Source organism: Panthera onca, chromosome B2 (genome assembly GCF_046562875.1).
Source record: "Panthera onca isolate mPanOnc1 chromosome B2, mPanOnc1 haplotype 2, whole genome shotgun sequence".
Taxonomy (NCBI): domain Eukaryota; kingdom Metazoa; phylum Chordata; class Mammalia; order Carnivora; family Felidae; genus Panthera; species Panthera onca.
Window position 1 is genome coordinate 144184775 of NC_138343.1, and position 18435 is coordinate 144203209.

The following is an 18435-nucleotide window of genomic DNA, read 5'->3' on the forward strand; positions in this document are numbered from 1 at the left end:
ACACATGTTATTTACCCTTTGCTACAGTCCCTGAGAAATGGTTTACGAGTGGTACTACTGTTGGCCTCCAAGCTCAAGCACCCCACCCTCAGAGGAAGGGGGTTCGTCTCTGACTTCCTTGAGAGGTACTTGGTGCTCATCTCCTGCACCCTCGTCCTCCCTGCCTCTCCCTGGGCTCTCGTTTCCTCTAACATACTTCCAAATGGAGCTCCGTAGGGTTCACGTGGTCCCTTGTCTTTTATCTCCCTTTGGCAACTGAGGGGCTGAAATGATGTGTCCGAGGGCACTTGTAACACACATTGATAACAAGTTTCATTTCATGGACTTAAAATACCATCTGCGTGACAGGGACTCCACATTTATCTCTCCATCTTTGACCCCTGACCTCTGTCTCCTGTGAGTTCCAACTCATACACCCAAATCCTGGCTTGCCTCCTTCTCAATGCTTCCGGCCTAGCAAATCTGCTCAGAGTTGAGCCGTGGGTTCCTCACCTTCTTACCATCTTACCCATCTTGGTAAAATAACACTGTGGGACTCCTTCATTTCCCTGACCCACAGCTAATGAGTCACTGAGACCCTTCACTCTATCTCTGAATATTCACTTCTTTCTCTTTCCTCTGTCGACCGTCTTAATCCAGACCTTGTCCATATTGCAACAAGACTAACCATTCTTGAAATGTAATTTAGTTAATGCCAGTCCCGTGCTTAAACTTTTAAGAATTTCCCATTGAACTTAGAATCAAATCCAAACCTTGACCATGGCCTACATGGTCCAGATGGGTCTTCATCTTTCATCATTGTCCCTCTTGTTCATTATTTTCCAGCCACGTTGATTTTTATGGAGTGCCTTGAACAGGACAATCTCTTCACCTCTTGGGGGGGTCACTGAACATGTGCTTCCCTCTGCTTCAAATGCTCTCCCATCCGCTACTGAGATCCTAGCTCAGTGAATAGTGGGTGCCCTCTCAACCTTTACTTCATGGCTCCGTGGCTCCTTATCTACAATAGGTTAAATCTCAATCACTGTTTTCACCTTGGCACATATCACGATTTGTTCCTGCGATTTCCTTGTTTGTCATTTTATCTAACACTAGCACAATAACAGTACAAGAAGTATTCACAAAATGTTTGTTGAATGAATGAATGAAAATTAAAATTCTGGTGATTGAAACTAAGGTGGGAAAAACTGGTATAAATGGAGGTACTTCTGAAATGCAGTTCTCCTGAAGGCTCTCAAAACCCTATGGACTGACAGATGTCATTCCTGGTTTGGTTTTTTTGTTTGTTTATGTTTTTTTTTTTTTTAAGGCTTACCTTGAACTTTAGAGTAGCTTTTTACCTACATTGTGATAATATCTTTGCCAAATAGTTTGGACCGGGGCGGTGGGGGGGGGGGGGGGGTGGGGTTGGAGACGTGTTTTATGAATGTGAACTATAAACACATATCAGAGATAGGGCCAAGAAGCTAGAGTAAATATGTTAAATTCCAAGGATTTTTAAGTGTATTTTCATTTTTGGAAAGTAATTATTCATAGTATTTAATGATTTATTTTTATTTTGGCTCTCAAAAATCAGGTGCCTGTTAAAGACCAAAGCAAGTGTAAAGGAATCACATACAGAGAAATTAGATGACCAGTAAGCATCTCCACCATCCAGCAATGGATTCATTATCTAACCAGTATCTGTGTTCATCTTATCAATTCACTTTTAGGTGAGCATTATACTTATTTTATTGCCTACCTGGTTACTACTAGTTTAATCTACTGATTGAGTATAAAGAATGAAAATGCTATTTAAATCAGAAACATTTTAGTGTAGCACTTAGTATTTGCAACTTCACCATACTATTTATTTACAACAATTCTTTTTTTTTTTTTTTTTTTAATTTTTTTTTTTTTTTAACATTTATTTATTTTTGAGACAGAGAGAGAGCATGAACGGGGGAGGGTCAGAGAGAGAGGGAGACACAGAATCCGAAACAGGCTCCAGGCTCTGAGCGGTCAGCACAGAGCCCGACGCGGGGCTCGAACTCACGGACCGTGAGATCACGACCTGAGCCGAAGTCGGCCGCTCAACCGACTGAGCCACCCAGGCGCCCCTATTTACAACAATTCTAAGAGATGGTTGACCATTACTCTTCCTTCTCTACAAATGGAAAAGCCACGGTAGAGAGGGACTGAAATGATGTGTCCAAGGGCACTTGTAACACACACTAATATAACATTTCATTTCATCAAGTAATGAAAGTTGCCTCAAGCACCCAGAGAGAGCTGGAATGTTTTGCCAGCTCTGGGCTAGAACACTCACCCCAAGGGCAGGAGCAGTGGGGCTGCTCTGCTTTTTCTCTGGAGACTCAGCCATACCTGCCCTGAGGCCACTAGCTTTTGTCATGTATCATCAGGACAGAAATGTCCTGACTGATGCACGGGTTTATATCAGTCCCAAAGCAGTCCCTGGCTCCCTTGTCAGCTTTCTAGTCTGACCCCCCACCCACATGTGGCTCTGTACACCCCTTTTCTCTACCCCATCTTTCAGTGGCCCCAACTCCCGCCCCTGTGCTGGGGAAGCCAGGGCCAGGCGGAGTAACTGCCCTGTGACTTCAGTCCACTCCCAGTGTTTCTCTCACATTCTTTCTTCACTGAAACTGGCTCATGCCCTAGGACACCACTTCCCTGACAGCTCCCTCAAATGTTCTCTGCACACTTTGTACCACCAAGCATTACGCTGTTACGTTCTAAGTAGAAGAGTTTTATTCTCTCCTGAAACCCTCCAGCTTTGAATTTCAAGCCATGAATCTCCGTTGGGTGCTCTTCCTCCATCTACAGCCAGCTCCTGAGCCCCATCTCCCTCACCCTCTCTATCTCCCTGCTCCCTCTGCCCCCATTTCTTGAAGATCCAGTTCATGACTCATCAGAGTTCTTTCCAAGTCTGCTCTGGTGATAATTCTGGAGGATCTCAGTGTCCACACAGGTCACACCTTCCAGCGCCCTGGCTTCCCGAGTCTGTGACCTCAACTTCTCTAGTCAACTTGTTCTCTATCCTAACTCAGCCACCAGCCCTTCTGGCCCTCCCTGGCCCCACCACAGCTGTTCCCTGCATGCCTCCACAATCTCAATGTTGGCTGCACGCCTCAGCCAACACCTACTTTTCCAGCTAAACCCTTCAAACTCTAAAACTCAAACTTCCAACTCAACCTCCAAAAATTATTTGGGCCCACTGGGACCTGGAACCAATGGATCCAACCACTTTTCTTGACCCTGTCTTTTCATATCCCACCTGTCTGCTCTCCTAGCTGAAAACCAAACTCTGAGTTAAACCCAACTCTGCACTTACTGGAGTTGTGTCTACACAGTTGAATGGGACAGAAGGACACCAGGCTGACGGATCTCACTCCAAACTCATTTCTTTCCCAAGTTTATTCACTTCCTACCCTCCTAAATGACATTGTCATTATCTTTTCCTCTCCCTGGAAATCTCTCCCCCCATCTCCACTCTCAGCTGACAACTTTGCTTCTTATTTCCCTGAGATAAGAGAAGCATAAATGACAACCACCTTCCATATTCTGCCATCATCCCCACTGCCAGCTGAGCTGCCTGTAATCTTGTCTCAGGCTGAGCCTACACTCAGTTGTTGTGAGCCAGGACATTGTTCCCGACAGTCTCTCCTCTCCCCTGCATCTCCAACTTCCCACTCCTCTACAGAGTCATTCCCACCAGTGAATAAACATTATCTTGCTTCCACATTCCTCCACCCCAGCTACCTCATTTCTTTGCTTTCCTTTATACCTAAATTCCTCAAGAAAGAAGTTACCTAGGGGCGCCTGGGTGGCTCAGTTGGTTAAGCATCCGACTTCGGCTCAGGTCATGATCTCACAGTTTGTGGGTTCGAGCCCCACGTCAGGCTCTGTGCTGACAGCTCAGAGCCTGGAGCCTGTTTCAGATTCTGTGTCTCCCTCTCTCTCTGCCCCTCCCCTGTTCACACTCTGTCTCTGTCTCAAGAATAAATAAACATTAGAAAAAAAAAAAGAAGGCACCTGTATTTGCTCTCTCCCATTCTTCTTCCCATCTCACATGAACCCAATTCAAGCAGGCTTTCACCCCCACCCTCCCCTGGTCAAGGTCACCAATGAATTCTGTGTTCATTTCTCACCCCTCATCCTGCTTGGTCAGCACAGGGCACGGGTAATCAGCCCTCCTCCTAGAAATGCCTCCTGCCTTTGGCTTCCGGTTCACACTCTCCTGGATTTCTTCCTGCCTCACTCCAACCACACCTTGCATTTTGTGATGCTTTTTACATTATGCGTTTACATATACATTCATGTCTCCACTCACAAATCACCTGCTCAGTGAGGTTCTTCCTGACCACCTTACATAAAATTTCACCTCTTCCCCCAGTTACCACAACCCTCTTTTTGGCTTTATTTTTCTCCATGGCTATAAAAAGCACCTAGCACAATATATACTGAACATGTTTGTGTGTATATAACTTAGCAGTTTTCCCCTGATGGGTATTTCTTTTTCATTTCTTTATCCCTATAACTAAAAATGGTATACAGCACCTGAGTAGGTGCTCAGTAAGCACCTGCTGAATGAAAGCAAAGAAGGAAGGAAAAGTGTTTTTTTTTTTTTTCAGGAAATAAAGATCAATATTGCTGTGATGCACTATGTCTCCATGTTGCACAACTAATCAGAATAATATTGATTTTGATTATGGCTCGATTAAATTTCTAGGAGAATGCAAAGTGGCCTGACTTTTATGCAGATCTAAGGAGATGATTGCAGTTGGCTTCTTTCCCTGCTAATCACCAATGACTCTAACACAAATATGGAAATAATTTGCAAATATTGGTACAAGTTAGAAGAGAAAGCTCCATTATCTGGGCGGAAATGTCAGGGTAACAATCAGTAATTCTTACTTCAAGAAATCTCACAGGAAGACGGCTGTGAGATTCATGTGTTTCATAAATAGATATGTCTGAGGGAGCCAGTTAACAACTCTTACCTGCAATGGAGGATAGCTGATTTTCCTTATATTTGAATGAACACTTATGCCTGCTGAATTCTGGAATTTGCAGTCTTTAAATAATGAAGGAAGCACGCTGAAACCTATTAATTCAGGGAGTTGGAAATAATTCCAGTTTTTTATCCTCCCCCAATTAATCCCTTTCTGCTTTTAATTTAGTATTGGACATGGTGGGGTCCAAACTTGCAACATACACATACCAAAGAAAAACACACAAACCAAAAACTTATCAACGACACTGAGCGGCCCCATCTCCCTTTGCAGGTTTTCCCATTCAGGCTTGGCAAAGACGACCCTTGGGAGTAAACCACCATGTTGTCAACTACTTGGTGTAAGTGTTTCAAAAATAACTTGACATCAAGATTTAACATAATACCATGGAAACTAATTCTATGTAAAGACCAAGAAATTTGTTTTGACGTGGTCAAAAGTATGTGTGTGTGCGCGCGTGTGTAATTCAGCACCCTGAATTATTTACTTAGCACATCTGTTTAAAATCTGACATCTCGCTGAGCACCGCACTACTCAAATCATCTACTTTTGATGGGCCACCCTTTGTATATAAGTCACACGTTCACATCCATAGAGAAAGCGGCTGTGGTGAAATACAGATAATGTGCACCGAGTGCAAAAGTCTGGTGAGGAGAGCTTGCACACTTGCCCGCTGCCATCATGTCAGGACCGTCTGTGACGACTGGGCTCTTAGGCATAATATATCTGGGCACTTACTCGTTTGCCTATCTGCCGCTACGTCGTGCCTGCTTACTGCTGGCGTCCTGAGACAAAATGCTCTGGCAGATGTACCAATTAATAACCTGTCAGATCTGATGGATAGAAGAGGAAAAGAATGTCCTCACACATATCTGCGGCGTGGCTTTCTTCCCCATTTTAGGGCGCCAAGGGTCAGGAGACACACTCTACCCCCCTGGAGAGCACCCAAACTGTCTCATTAGTGTCTGTCTTTCACGACACCCTGGCACCGCCTTTGAGAGGCCGACTCACCTGCTCTTCTCCAAGGATCCTGAAGTGATGGAGCTCTTTAATCAAGGAGTTGGGGCAGCCAGCTGTTGGAGAAAAGAATTAATCGTAAACATGTTTTTCCCATTCTGGGCGGTAATGTGCTCTCACGTGCTGTTATGACTATCAGCCGCAGTGTCGTTGGGGAAGACGCAAACACCTACCTGCAAAACATGTTCTCACCACCAACAAAAAAGCCATACCTCCAAGGGAGCTATGGCTGCTGCCTGGTCCCCCACTGTGACACTGGGAAGGGGCCACAGGTGAGCCCAGCCAGGTCTCTTCTCCCTCCTGATTGTGACCTGGGCTTTGTGGAGCTTTAGGCCACCATAACACTTCTACCCAGGACATTACTTGTCCCTGTTATACAGCCAGGATTCTGTGGGGCCGGAGTGGGAGAGTTGGTGAGTATAGGTGCATTTCACTTGGATATCACGTCTCACTTCCTCAACTCTGAAGACTGGGCTCTGCACACGGACAGTTAAGAATGAAGACAGGGTAGCTAGAGACCATGTCTTCATGGCATCTGGCTGTAGTGTAGAACCTTGTCTGGTTCTTCCAGGAGGCTCTGTCAAGACCATTAGGATTCTGGGGGCACCTGGGGGGCTCAGTTGGTTAAGCACCCAACTCTTGATTTCAGCTTGGGTCGAGGTCTTGTGGCTTGTGAGTTTGAGCCCCACATCAACCCCCCACATTGGGTTCCGCACGGACAGTGTGGAGCCTGCTTGGGAGTCTCTCCCTGCCCCTCCCATGTGCTCTCTCTCCCTCTCTCAAAACAAATGGATAAACTTAAAAAAAAAAAAAAGAAAAAAGACCATAAGGATCCTGTTTTTCAGTTTGGAAAGGGGCTTTTATGGAAAGGACCTGGGAAGCGAGCCAGGAAAGCCTGGTTGCCGTCACCTTCCCCCCTACCCAGTCAACAAGAGCCTATTCAGGCTTTCACATTTTCTTTCTTCAGTTGTAAAGAGAAATAGATAAATAAATTATATATATATATGCATGCCAGCACATGCTTAGTTATCATTTAAAATATGTCCCATCCCTGTCCTTTTAATAGGATAATTCTGCATATTACTTTGTGGTCCTTTATAATATTAGCTCTACTAACAAAAATGGACACAAAAGCCTATTTCGTAGATACAATCCCTGGATCACATAATCTGTTGAAGTTTCTGCTAAGGAATTGTGTTGTCTGCAAAATGTACCAAAGCAATCACTGTGCTGTTTTTCCATGTTATTCTGCATTGTGCTGTACAAACGATGGAAAGTACTGAGGATGTTTGTCTGGGTGGGAGGCAGGCTGAGGAAGGAGGGAGCTGTCGTATTCATGGGGGAGGGGTGAAGGAGTTATCCTTTGCAAGAGAGATTAGATTTGTGCTTTATTCTAGAAGGCAGGATGAACACAAACAGGCAAAAATTACAGCAATAGATTTTGATTCAATGTAAAGAAATTTCTAACTGAAGACTGGAATATATTGCTTTATAAGCTAGTAACTGCAGCTTTTCAGACACAGACTAAACGACGATTTCTGCAGGATATTTTAGGGACGAATTTGACTGTGTCAGTTCCAACTCTGAAATTCGGTGGTCATGTAAAACGTTGAAACACGGTTTTAGTTTTTGATATTGTATTTGATCCAGTCTTGGATATTATAACATTTAATACTTTGAGAAAGTGGTTTATAAATGTTTACTAAAGTAGTACAAAAGAATTTTAAAAATATATGGGGCGCCTGGGTGGCTCAGTCGGTTAGGCGTCCGACTTCGGCTCAGGTCACGATCTCACGGCTCATGAGTTCGAGCCCCGCGTCGGGCTCTGTGCTGACAGCTCAGAGCCTGGGGCCTGTTTCGGATTCTGTGTCTCCCTCTCTCTCTGACCCTCCCCCGTTCATGCTCTGTCTCTCTCTGTCTCAAAAGTAAATAAACGTTAAAAAAAATTAAAAAAAAAATATCAACAAAATGTATAACAGACGAAGTCACCACCTGACAATAGGCCAAGGAAAGAAAAGAAAATCCTGAGGTGAACGTTTTGGTGGAAAATGTAGTATGTTAATTGCCTCAGGCATGCCCAGTACTATAAAGAAGAGAAACTAGACCCTTGACGTTAGAAACTGTACTTGAACTGTGTTTGTCCAACTGGACACCACAGACATGCAGCCTGAAGGTTCTTTCTGAGATGTTGTTCATGTCAGAGTTGCTACTCTGATAATTAGCTGGACAATTAGTAAAAGTTACGCTGGATCATTTGGCCGCAGTTCAACCCAAAAACCGTGGTGGGGGCTCCTGGGTGGCCCAGTCGGTTAAGTGTCCGACTCTTGAATTCGGCTCAGGTCATGATCCCAGGGTCGTGGGATCAAGCCCCTCCCTGTGCTTTGTGCTGAGTGTGGAGCCTGCTTGGGATTCTCTCTCTCTTCCCATTCCCTCCCACTTGAGGACTCTCCCTCTAAAAATAAAATAAAATAAAATAAACTTTCTGAAAACAAAACAACAACAAAAAACTCCCCCACAAAAACCACAGTGGAAGTTTAGTCTCATGTCAGTTCTTTTACACCATCTTGGGAACAAGTGCTTCTGTGACACTAAGGGGAGAACAGAGTTCCAGGGATGCATTCCCAACACATGAGGGGCCCATGGTCTGGCACCAAGGGTAGGAGGCTCATATGAAGGAGGCAGTATGGGCACAGGGTTGTAGGGGTTGTAGGCATGCTCTCATCAGGCGAGGCTGGCAACCATCCAGGACCTCGTTTGCATCCCAAGAATAACTTCGTTTCAGCAAATGCTAGCACCCACCATACCAAATTCATAGAGTTAACTGGAATACTTTTTCGGTTTTGTGATTTTATTTATATTTAATTTGTAAGTGTTCATTTGGGCTTTCCACTTGTATAAGCATAAAACATTTATGTCTAAATTTATTTCTAGACATATTTAAGAGAGATTATTTTATGAAATAATCACATTTAACCTTAGAAGTTTTAGAGGACCTTTTTTTTTTTTTTTCTAAAGTCATCCTTTACATCCCTCCAATTTGAGAAAAACTGATTTGACTTATTTCAATGCCAGGTAAAATAAGAAACAGAATTTAAAATTAGCCTGTCTTCAAGATTTGTATTCTAACATTCTCCTAAGATGTAACTACAAGGATTGATGTCAATGAGTGTTCCAATATAAACATCTTTCACAGAAGACTAGATAATTACCCGGAACACCTGGTAGGTGGAATAAAATACAATAAACAAGGACAGACCCAGCATTAGTTAGAAGGGAAGACTTGGGAGGAGTCAAGATACTGGAGAGACCATGAAGGGGCATCTGTAATGGTGGTCACCACAGGAGCACCGGTGTGGGCAACGGTCAGACTCAAACTTGGTGTGAAGGTGAGTTGGAAAGTCACAGAACTGGAAACATAAGATACCCGCAGAATTCAGTGGTGTAAGGAGGAGGGGTGGAGGTGCAGGAGGAAGAAAGAGTCTGGCAAAGAAAGACCCAATGGCGTGCTGCTAATGGCGGTGAGGTTCTCCTGCTTTTTCCAGAGTCCTCACACAGGGCCTCCACACGCACACGGCCATGGGTCATCTTCCGAAGCCTCAGCTGTCTGCTTGGACCGGTCAAATCCTCACCGTGGCCAGCATCCTCTGCCTTCAGGCCCCGGATGGACAATCTTCTCTCAAGATAGCAGATCAAAGGGTCCCATTACGATGTGCATGTGGGACTCATGCCATCCTCCCACGTGGCCCGCAGACTGGTGCTGCACAGTCTCTGAGCCCTTAGGCCATGGTCGCCTGCCCTGTGCTCCTGACCACCCAGCAGGAGGCTGTCTCAGGCCTTGGCCCCTGCTTCTGCCTCTCTCCAGAGAGCTTTTGGTCCCGACATCTGCATGGAGGGCTCCCGGCCTCCTTCCAGTCCTTTCTCAAATGTCACCTTCTCGGTGGGGCTGTTTGGGACCACCCTGTGTGAAACGGCAGTCTGTTTTCACCACCGCCAACACCCTCATCGCCGCTGTATTTTCTCCATAGCGAAATCAGCTTCTGACATACCCTACACCTCATGTATTTTCTGTCACCCACTGCTGAAATGCAAAAATGACAAGGGCAGGGACGGCCGCTGCCTTGTCACTGCTGTATCGGCCACTCCTGGAACAGTGCCTGGCTGTGGCAATTGTTCAGCAGCAGGTGTTCCGTGGATGAGTCACCTGCCATGCGCTCACTGACCACCCAGCTGGGTGACTGTGGCACCTGTTAGGGTCTCCTGTGCCACCTCGCCCTTTCCCTTCCCAGAGGCCTCAGCTCTGAGCTCCAGCCCTGCAGGTGCTTTGCTTATTGGTTAAGTGGCCTCTTTTGACCTCTCACCTCTCCAGGCAACCCCCCCCCCCCACCTCCTCACTGCACCTGCTTTTCCTTCTCCAGGTCCAGTCTTGCCAATCACAGCTCGTGTAGCAGTGGGGGCTAGGAGGTCTAAGAGACATCCTGACATTGACTCGATGCCGCGTCCTTGCTGAGTGTGCTGCTGCTGCAGATTTGGGGTCTGCTCTCGATCAGGACCTGGGGGAGGCTTGCCCTTCACTCTCCTTTGGCCAGCATCCCTCTCGTCTCCCTTGGGGACTCTCCAAACCATCGCCATCCTTCTTAATTAACCTCGAACACTTCATTCTCAAAATGAGACCTCATCTGACACAGGTGTAAAAGCTCTCGTGAACGTGCAGACAGTAGAGACAGGGGCCCAGCTCCCCTCAAGGAGGGACCGTAGCGACAGAGCTGTGCCCTGAGCTGCAGACACTTGCCCCATCTGAGGTCATGACATCTTATGGCCCCACTCTGCTGCCCGGGACAGGGAGGGGGCTGCCAAGCTGGTTTGTCCCGACACCAGCCACCAGGGGCAGTGTTTGCCCCCGGGCCTTGTAGGTGGCTGAGGCTCTGTCGGGTCAAAAGGCAGTGTGACTCCTTAGTCTGCCCAGTCCCCACCCTCCCTCTCCCTTCCCAGGTGCAATCGCAGTGCACACCTGTACCCTGTGCTCTGTCTCAGACTCAGTTTCCGGAAAACCCACCTGGCAGCCTTCAAGTGCACCGCTCCTGAATTTCGAATCCCTGCCCAATTATGACCCCCTGTATCCACCCGTCTCGCTTCCTCCAGACTCAAAGGGGAAACAGGAGTCGTTCTTCCTGGTCCCGCCTGTCCCTGCTCAGCCCTGGTGGGCCTAGCTCACCACTCACTTCTCCGCTCACGCTCTGCCACTCTGTGGCCTGTCCACTTAAACTAAGTATTCAAGTTTCCCCTTTATTTATTTACTTTTTAGATGTTTACTTATTTTTGAGAGAGAGAGAGGGGGAGAGCATGAGCAGAGGAGGGGCAGAGAGAGAGGAAGACAGAGGACTAGAAGTGGACTCTGTGCTGACAGCAGAGAGCCCGATACAGGGCTCAAACCCACGAACCGCAAGGTCATGACCAGAGCCGAAGTCGGATGCTTGACCAACTGAGCCACCCAGGCACCCCCAATTCTTCCCTTTCAATATTCAGCAAAAATCTACCCTTGAGCGTATAGTTACCACCCTCTTTTTCTTTCTCCTTTCATCCACTTTTCTCTGAAGAAAAGCCTACAGCTACCACTTGAAAATAGCAATCGGTGGCATGGATTACAGAAGGGAAATACCAAAATTGGGGGTTTCATGCCTTTTAAAAAAGTTACTGCAGTCATGGCCTGGCTTGAACCTCTGTTCTGCACTAGCTAGCTGGCTATGTGCTCCTGGATGAATTAGTTATTCCCAGCACCACGTCCTTCACCAAGAATAATCACCTTCTTGACCTCGAACGGCAGTTTTGAATGTATGTGAAAGCAACATGGAATGACAAAAAAAAAAAAAAAAAAAAAAAAAAAGTGAATGTATTGCTAACGATATTAATGTGTTCCCACATCTAATGGCTGCTGCTGCTACTTCTTTTAAAAAATTTCATTTATTGGGGCGCCTGGGTGGCGCAGTCGTTTATAAGTGTCTGGCTTCGGCTCAGGTCATGATCTCATGGTTTGTGAGTTTGAGCGCCACGTCGGGTCCTCTGCTGTCAGCACAGAGCCCGCTTTGGATCCTCTGTCCCTGCCACCCCCCACCTCTGCCCTTCCCCAGCTCATTCTCTCTTTCCCTCTCTCCAAATAAATAAAAATTAAAAAAAAAAATTAAAAAATAAGAAGTTTCATTTATTTAAAAGGGAAATGGCTACTTGAAACAATTGCTACATGAGCTATTGTCTTGAGAAATAAAGGTCAGAACATCCTTTTTCAGCTCTCACAAGTGAAGGGCTTAGGAATTAGTACTCCCATCTGAAAAGCAGCAACTTTTTCTTAGACCCATCAGAGAACGGATGTCACCCTGGAGTCTCAAGAGACAGGCAAATCCAGCAGGGGACAAGTAGACCTGTTTAGGTGGAGCGGAAGTCACCAGAACCACAAAGTGGTAGATACCTTTAGGTGGCAATTTTGATGAATTACAGGTTAGAAGGCAGCAATTGTCGGAGTGCTTAAAAATGGACAGAATCAGAAATGTAGGTTAGGTGCTGAGTCATTTCCCTTATCAGAAGGAATTCTGTAACATGTTGGCTTTAGCAGATGATTTACCAAATGCAAGTCCCAAGACTATCCAATGGCAGGTTTCATAGTTGATGTGACGGGGACCCGATTACTTTCTCTAGTCTTGTTCGATTAGAGGGTAAAAACCATTATTTGTCTTGGGAGTACAAATGTGAAGCTCTAACTTGCTTGCAAAACATATTAAACAATGTGAGGGTGAGAAACACTGGATAGTAGAATATGTCTGACGCTAGACATTTACATTTGTCATTATAGTCTTTCCTTGAAAAAAAATTGCTGAGAAATGAACTAAGTATCAGTGTTGCATCCAGAACTATTTTAGGTGCCATACAGAAGTAAAAGCAGTGTAATATTGCCTGCGAAGACTTTACAAATCCACCTGGGTTGAAAGACAGACTAAATGCTCACACTTTTGTGAATACAGAATGTGTATAAAATCAAGAATGTGTGAGGCATAGACATGCATTTCAGGACACACGGTCCTTCCTAAACATGCCTGGGAAAGAGAAACTGGTGTTCAGACAAGGAGGTATTTTCTTGGTTGTCACTGTCCTGTGATCCCCTTCTGCCACCCTCCCATGGGCGGCTTCTATAGTCTTTTTACCTACATGCGGAGGTGGGGGTAGAACTCTGGGTCCCAGTCTGCCTTCCCCCTCCCCTCAACCCCCTCCCAGGTCCCTGGCCCAGGAAGAAATAAGAAATAATGATGAAGCAAGAGCAGGAGAAGGAAATGAACCACTAACTAGCTGTGGAGTCTCGGGTCAAAGATACTGTGTCAGATCTAAAGCCTTAATTTCCTACTTGCAAAAACAGGAGTAAGAATATTTAATTATGGGGTTGCTGTAAATGATGTGTGTTGCCGTAAATGATGTGAATGGGTATCTACATGGTTGTATATCTATGACCTAGGAGAGCTCCTTGTACAAGGTTGGCTCTTAGTGGATGCTAGTTGCTATTTTGAGTCTCTGGAGAGCAGGGGCACTTGTTGGACTACTTGAAATGGTTGTTCTGCTTCTAGAAATACCTTGTTTCCTGAACCTTCAATATTTGGAGGCCAATTTTACTAAAGGAGTCCAGTATCCAATTACATATTTGAGATTTATTATGACAATATGTTGAAAAACAATAGATTTTCAAGCATGTATATATGTGTGTTTATAATGTGCATACACACACACACACACATATATATGTTCACATGATCAGATCATACGTGTTTAGAAAAGTATGGTTAGTATACACTTATGGCTTTAATTTGTTGCCTTTTATTAATTCATTTATTCACTTACTACAATAATCTCAAATGATTAATAAGTAATTTGATTTTTTATTTGACATCTTAAAACTTTATGACATGTTTTTTACTTTTGAACTAGCTGGAAGATTTTATTTTATTTTATTTTTTAGTTTTTAATTTATGTCCAAGTTAGCATATAGTGCAATAATGATTTCAGGAGTCAAATCCAGTGATTCATTCCCTGACATCCAGTGCTCATCCCCATAAGTGTCTGCTGAAAGATTTTTTTTTTTTTAATCTCACTGGTCATCTCAAATTGCATGATTTACGTATCTGTGTTTATAAAGTGAATTAACAGAGGCAATCGGGAAAATAACTTAAGCCCCAGATGGCCGAACATCCACTTACTCAAATACGCGAAAGGAAAACTAACTCGAATTTTTGACAAAAGGGACAGTTAGCAAGTGCTTAATGTACCTTCTGTGTAGCCTTCTGAGTCAGCCATAACACATAGTAAGGGCATCACGTGAGCGCGTATGATCAACAGATGGGTGATTATGGCAAACAAACCGTGGTTTAAAAACAAATATTCTACAAAGATGTCAAAGAAGGGAACTCATGACTCACGTTTCTGTTTAACCAGAATGGATTTGTCTTTTGTTTTTTTTTAAATTGATGTATTTATTTTGCGTGTGCACACCAGTGGGGGGAGGGGCAGAGACAGAGGGAGAGAATCCTAAGCAGGCTCCACGCTGTCAGTGGAGGGCCTGATGTGGGGCTCGAACCCACAAACAGTAAGATCATGACCTGAACTGAAGTCAGGAGTCAGACAGTTAACCAACTGAGCCACCCATGAGCCCCGGATTTGGTCTTTATTTGGGGAGGCAGAGGGAGTTCTGTGTTCCACCTGTGGCTGGTTTGTAATTGTAAAGGTCACTTGCCTTTTGTCACCCAGGTTGTGAGTGACAGAGCTGAGTAATTGACAATTCCACCTTGAAATTCTACCTTTAAATCCCAGATTCTCTGCACTGCAAACTACTTTCTGCACTGTCCTTGCAATTTCACAAAAATGCATATTAGATTTTGCATATAAAAATGCCGTAAGTTCAGAATTTCATACACCACATTATTTGAATCCTCAAACTAATACGATTAGTCTGTTTAACTTGAACACACTTTTTCTTGTGTCTGGGGGAGAAAATATTCTACTGTAGAGACACCAAAAATCTATGCACGACAACAAAGAAAACAAAAACAAAACAAAATTTTAGAGGTTAAAAGTGTTCCTCATGGAGTGACGAAGAAAATGAACAAGAAGGGGGTATGACCACGGGCCTTCTCTGGTGGTAGAGCCAGTCTTTATATTCATACCATATATCCTTGTATTCTCCAAGAAAGATAATACGCTCAACACAAATGCGTTGGCCCACATAGAAACCTTCCATCAATGGCAACTAGTTAAACTGAATTAAAAAGCCTTTTTAGGGCTCCTCTGTGGAGTAGGAGTGCAATTTCTGTTGTGTTTAACTATTTGTTAACATCTGCTTTTCCCACCCTGAACACAGACTCCTTGAGAACAGGGGCTTGCTCATAGCTTCATCGAGGGCCTTGGAACTGTGTCTGGCACAAGGGTAATAATAAATATGTGCTGAATGAATAAGTAAATTAAGAGGGAAAGGCCATTGCCTTCTGGTTCTCACAAACAAGAGCACTGGAAAACAGACGACTTTACAAGCCTATGCAGAGTTAATTTAAGGACCTGTGAGAGAAAGTCTATTTGCCCTGGGGCCAGTTTCGTAAGATCTCAGAAATTAATTCACATTTTAATTAATTCAGAAAAAATGCATACCTAAAATGCAAAGTTTAATTTTTAAACACAAAATTTTAATATACTACTACTCAAGGCAAGAAAGAGTTCTTTAAATGTTCCATTTCCTACTGGCCTTGTCAAAATAAAGCTAATTTTCAGCAAGAGTAGAGTACTGTTGTAAATGGAAGACAGAGGCCAGGTCTGCCGTGTGGGTTAAGATGGGGGCCACCTTGATGGCTGGTCACTCAGACCATTGTGGAAATGTCAAAATATCTTCCTTAAGATAGCCACACAACTGCCAAATGAAATCTGATGATTTTGTTTATATCAATGGCAATCTGATCTAATTTTTGTATTTTATGGACTTGCATGCATTTGCTTTCTTCGATGATCAAAGATAGAGTTATATAACTCATAGTCGTGTGTTCAAGAATGAAAAACTATTAGCTGTTACTATCCCTAGACCAGCCCCTTTGTCGGGACAGAAATACCTTTTGTAATGTCACCCACAGTTGCATTTGAGACCCTGTCTCAAGACTTTGGTGCCAGGGACCAGAGGACCCAGAGGATCAGCCAAAGATCCATTCTAATAATGAGGCATTCTTGGGGCACCTGGGAGGCTCAGTCGGTTAAGCGTCCAACTTCAGCTCAGGTCATGATCTCATAGTTCATGAGTTCGAACTCCGTGTCGGGCTCTGTGCTGACAGCTCTGAGCCTGGAGCCTGCTTTGGATTCTATGTCTCCCTCTCTCTCTGCCCCTCTTCCACTCACACTCTGTCTCTCTCTCTCTCTCCTTCAAAAATAAAAAAAGTAAATACATAAAACTAATAATAATGAGGCATTCTTGCTGTCAGAAGGATCTTTCTGGATGCCAGTTTTAGCTTTAGAGAGATAGAAATCATATCCAATCCTTTTAAGCCCTTATTCACCTTCTCTCTCCTGGGGCAAATACCCATTTGCCTGCAATAATCTGTAACATATGTGAAAATGTATAGGAGGCATCCACATGTTAATTTCCCTTCCCTCTATTCTTAGATTTGGGCTTGTAGTTGGCAACATTCCTGGCCGAAGGTGGTAACGGGAAGCCTCTTGTTTATTTGTTGTTGCCACACTCACCCATTGTATTTGGCCTCAGATGCCTGACCACGAGCCAGGGGGCCTGAGGTTGAGATTTCGTGGTGCTTCATTGACGGAAGGCTTTGACAGGCATACTTTGCTTGCCAGGTCAGCCTTCTTAGATGAGAGCTCTCACACCTCCTCAGTTTACCTTCGAGATCACATGGGTGCGTTTCCTTCCACCCAAATGATAAGTGTTCGATGAGTCCCACTCTGAACTCGGGACCCAAGAGCTAGGCCTGGGTCAGTCCCCTAACTTGCTGGCCCAGGGAAAGTGTAAAAACACGTCAGCGGTTTGAATATTCAAAAGTCCTAAATCAAACTGAAAAACTGTCAAAAAAAAAAAAAAATGTGTCACTCTTCGACAAATTCACCTGTATGAAGATCTAGAAGGTGGGGATTTAAACTCTCAGACCCTAGGGAGGTCTGCTCCTCAACGTGACTGTCCTGGCACAGCTAGAGTCAGTCCCTGGACCTTGCTGCTCCCGTCATCTCAGATTCCTACCTCCCTGAAGGGCCTCTCACGTGTCCAGCTGGTGGGCCCACAGGCTGTGTAACCCAGCCTCCACGAGCTCCCCTTGGTCACTGTCTTCAGCAAGACAGAGCCAGTTAAGGCCCCAGGGCTGTTTGTGCAGGGAATTTGGAAGCCCCATGTATTCAGGAACCCAGGAAGGGCTTGGATCCTGTGAGCTCTTGTGGGTTGAAGTGGGAGTGGAGGGCAGTCAGGGGCCTAGGGCAGGGCCCCTCGTGCTGAGGGAAGTACTTCCCACCAACGGCCCATCCCCATCCTCCTTCTCTTTCACCTTCCTGTAGTAACTGACCCTGGATCAACACACAGTCCGCAACACTGTTCCCCCTGGAGTTGTGAATTCACTTCTCCGCTCTTCTCCCTGTTCTCTCACTTCTCCGTGTTCTTTGCTGTCTCTTCCATTCTCTTCCTCCAGCCAAACATGACTTCAATCTTCAGCCCATGGTTGCCCTGTTTCTCTCTCTCCTCCGAGGTGCCTGACTGCTTCAACAGCGTGCCTTCCGCCTGCCTCCAACAGCCAGCTCCTTTGCCTTCAGGGTCCAGGGACCACATTCAAGTCAAGAAGCTCCACGGTGAGTGCATTATGCCCTCCTCCATGACTGCTTCCACGGTCTGTTTTGGTGAATCTCAGTTGGCTCTTAATGATTCCATACACCTTATAACTGCTCACACCATTTAATTTTTTTCCCAGTTGATGGCTGAAACTGATATCAAACTCATTGCTTTACAGTTTTTGAGATTCAATCCTTCTTCATTTTGAAAAGTTAAAAAAAGTCCACCTCCCAGACTCTACACTGTGTTCTTTCTTCGTGGCAGTTTGAAGACCCTAGGCAGTGCCTCTGAGTTTATACACGGATGCGTTTGCAGACCCACGGCGCTTACAATACTTGTGGGTTCTTCCTCCTGTTCTCACTTTTCTTACACACAGCTTCCTCCTGAAATTGTTTCTTCTGTCCTTTCCAAGATGGGAAACATTCTCTTTGCTCAAGAAAACAGGAAAGACCAGGATTGGAAAGCTTTTCTGTCTAACGTAGTTCTGTCTTCTTCAATGAGGGCCTTTCTCTGGAGTCTCTGTTGACTTTAAAAGCCTGTTTTGTTATCTTTGGTCATTGAGACTAGAATGCC

The 18435-nt window shown here is 44.9% G+C and overlaps 1 protein-coding gene across 2 annotated transcripts in view; it reads right to left on the bottom strand.

Moving 5' to 3' along the window:
* The window catches only part of PRKN (parkin RBR E3 ubiquitin protein ligase), a 1338651-nt gene that overhangs the window by 198346 nt on the left and 1121870 nt on the right, over positions 1-18435 (bottom strand). For both annotated transcript variants that reach the window (XM_078447547.2, XM_078447546.2), the window contains exon 8: positions 6027-6088. In XM_078447547.2, coding sequence (XP_078303673.2) covers positions 6027-6088 — 62 coding nt within the window. The remainder of the gene's footprint in view (positions 1-6026; positions 6089-18435) is intronic.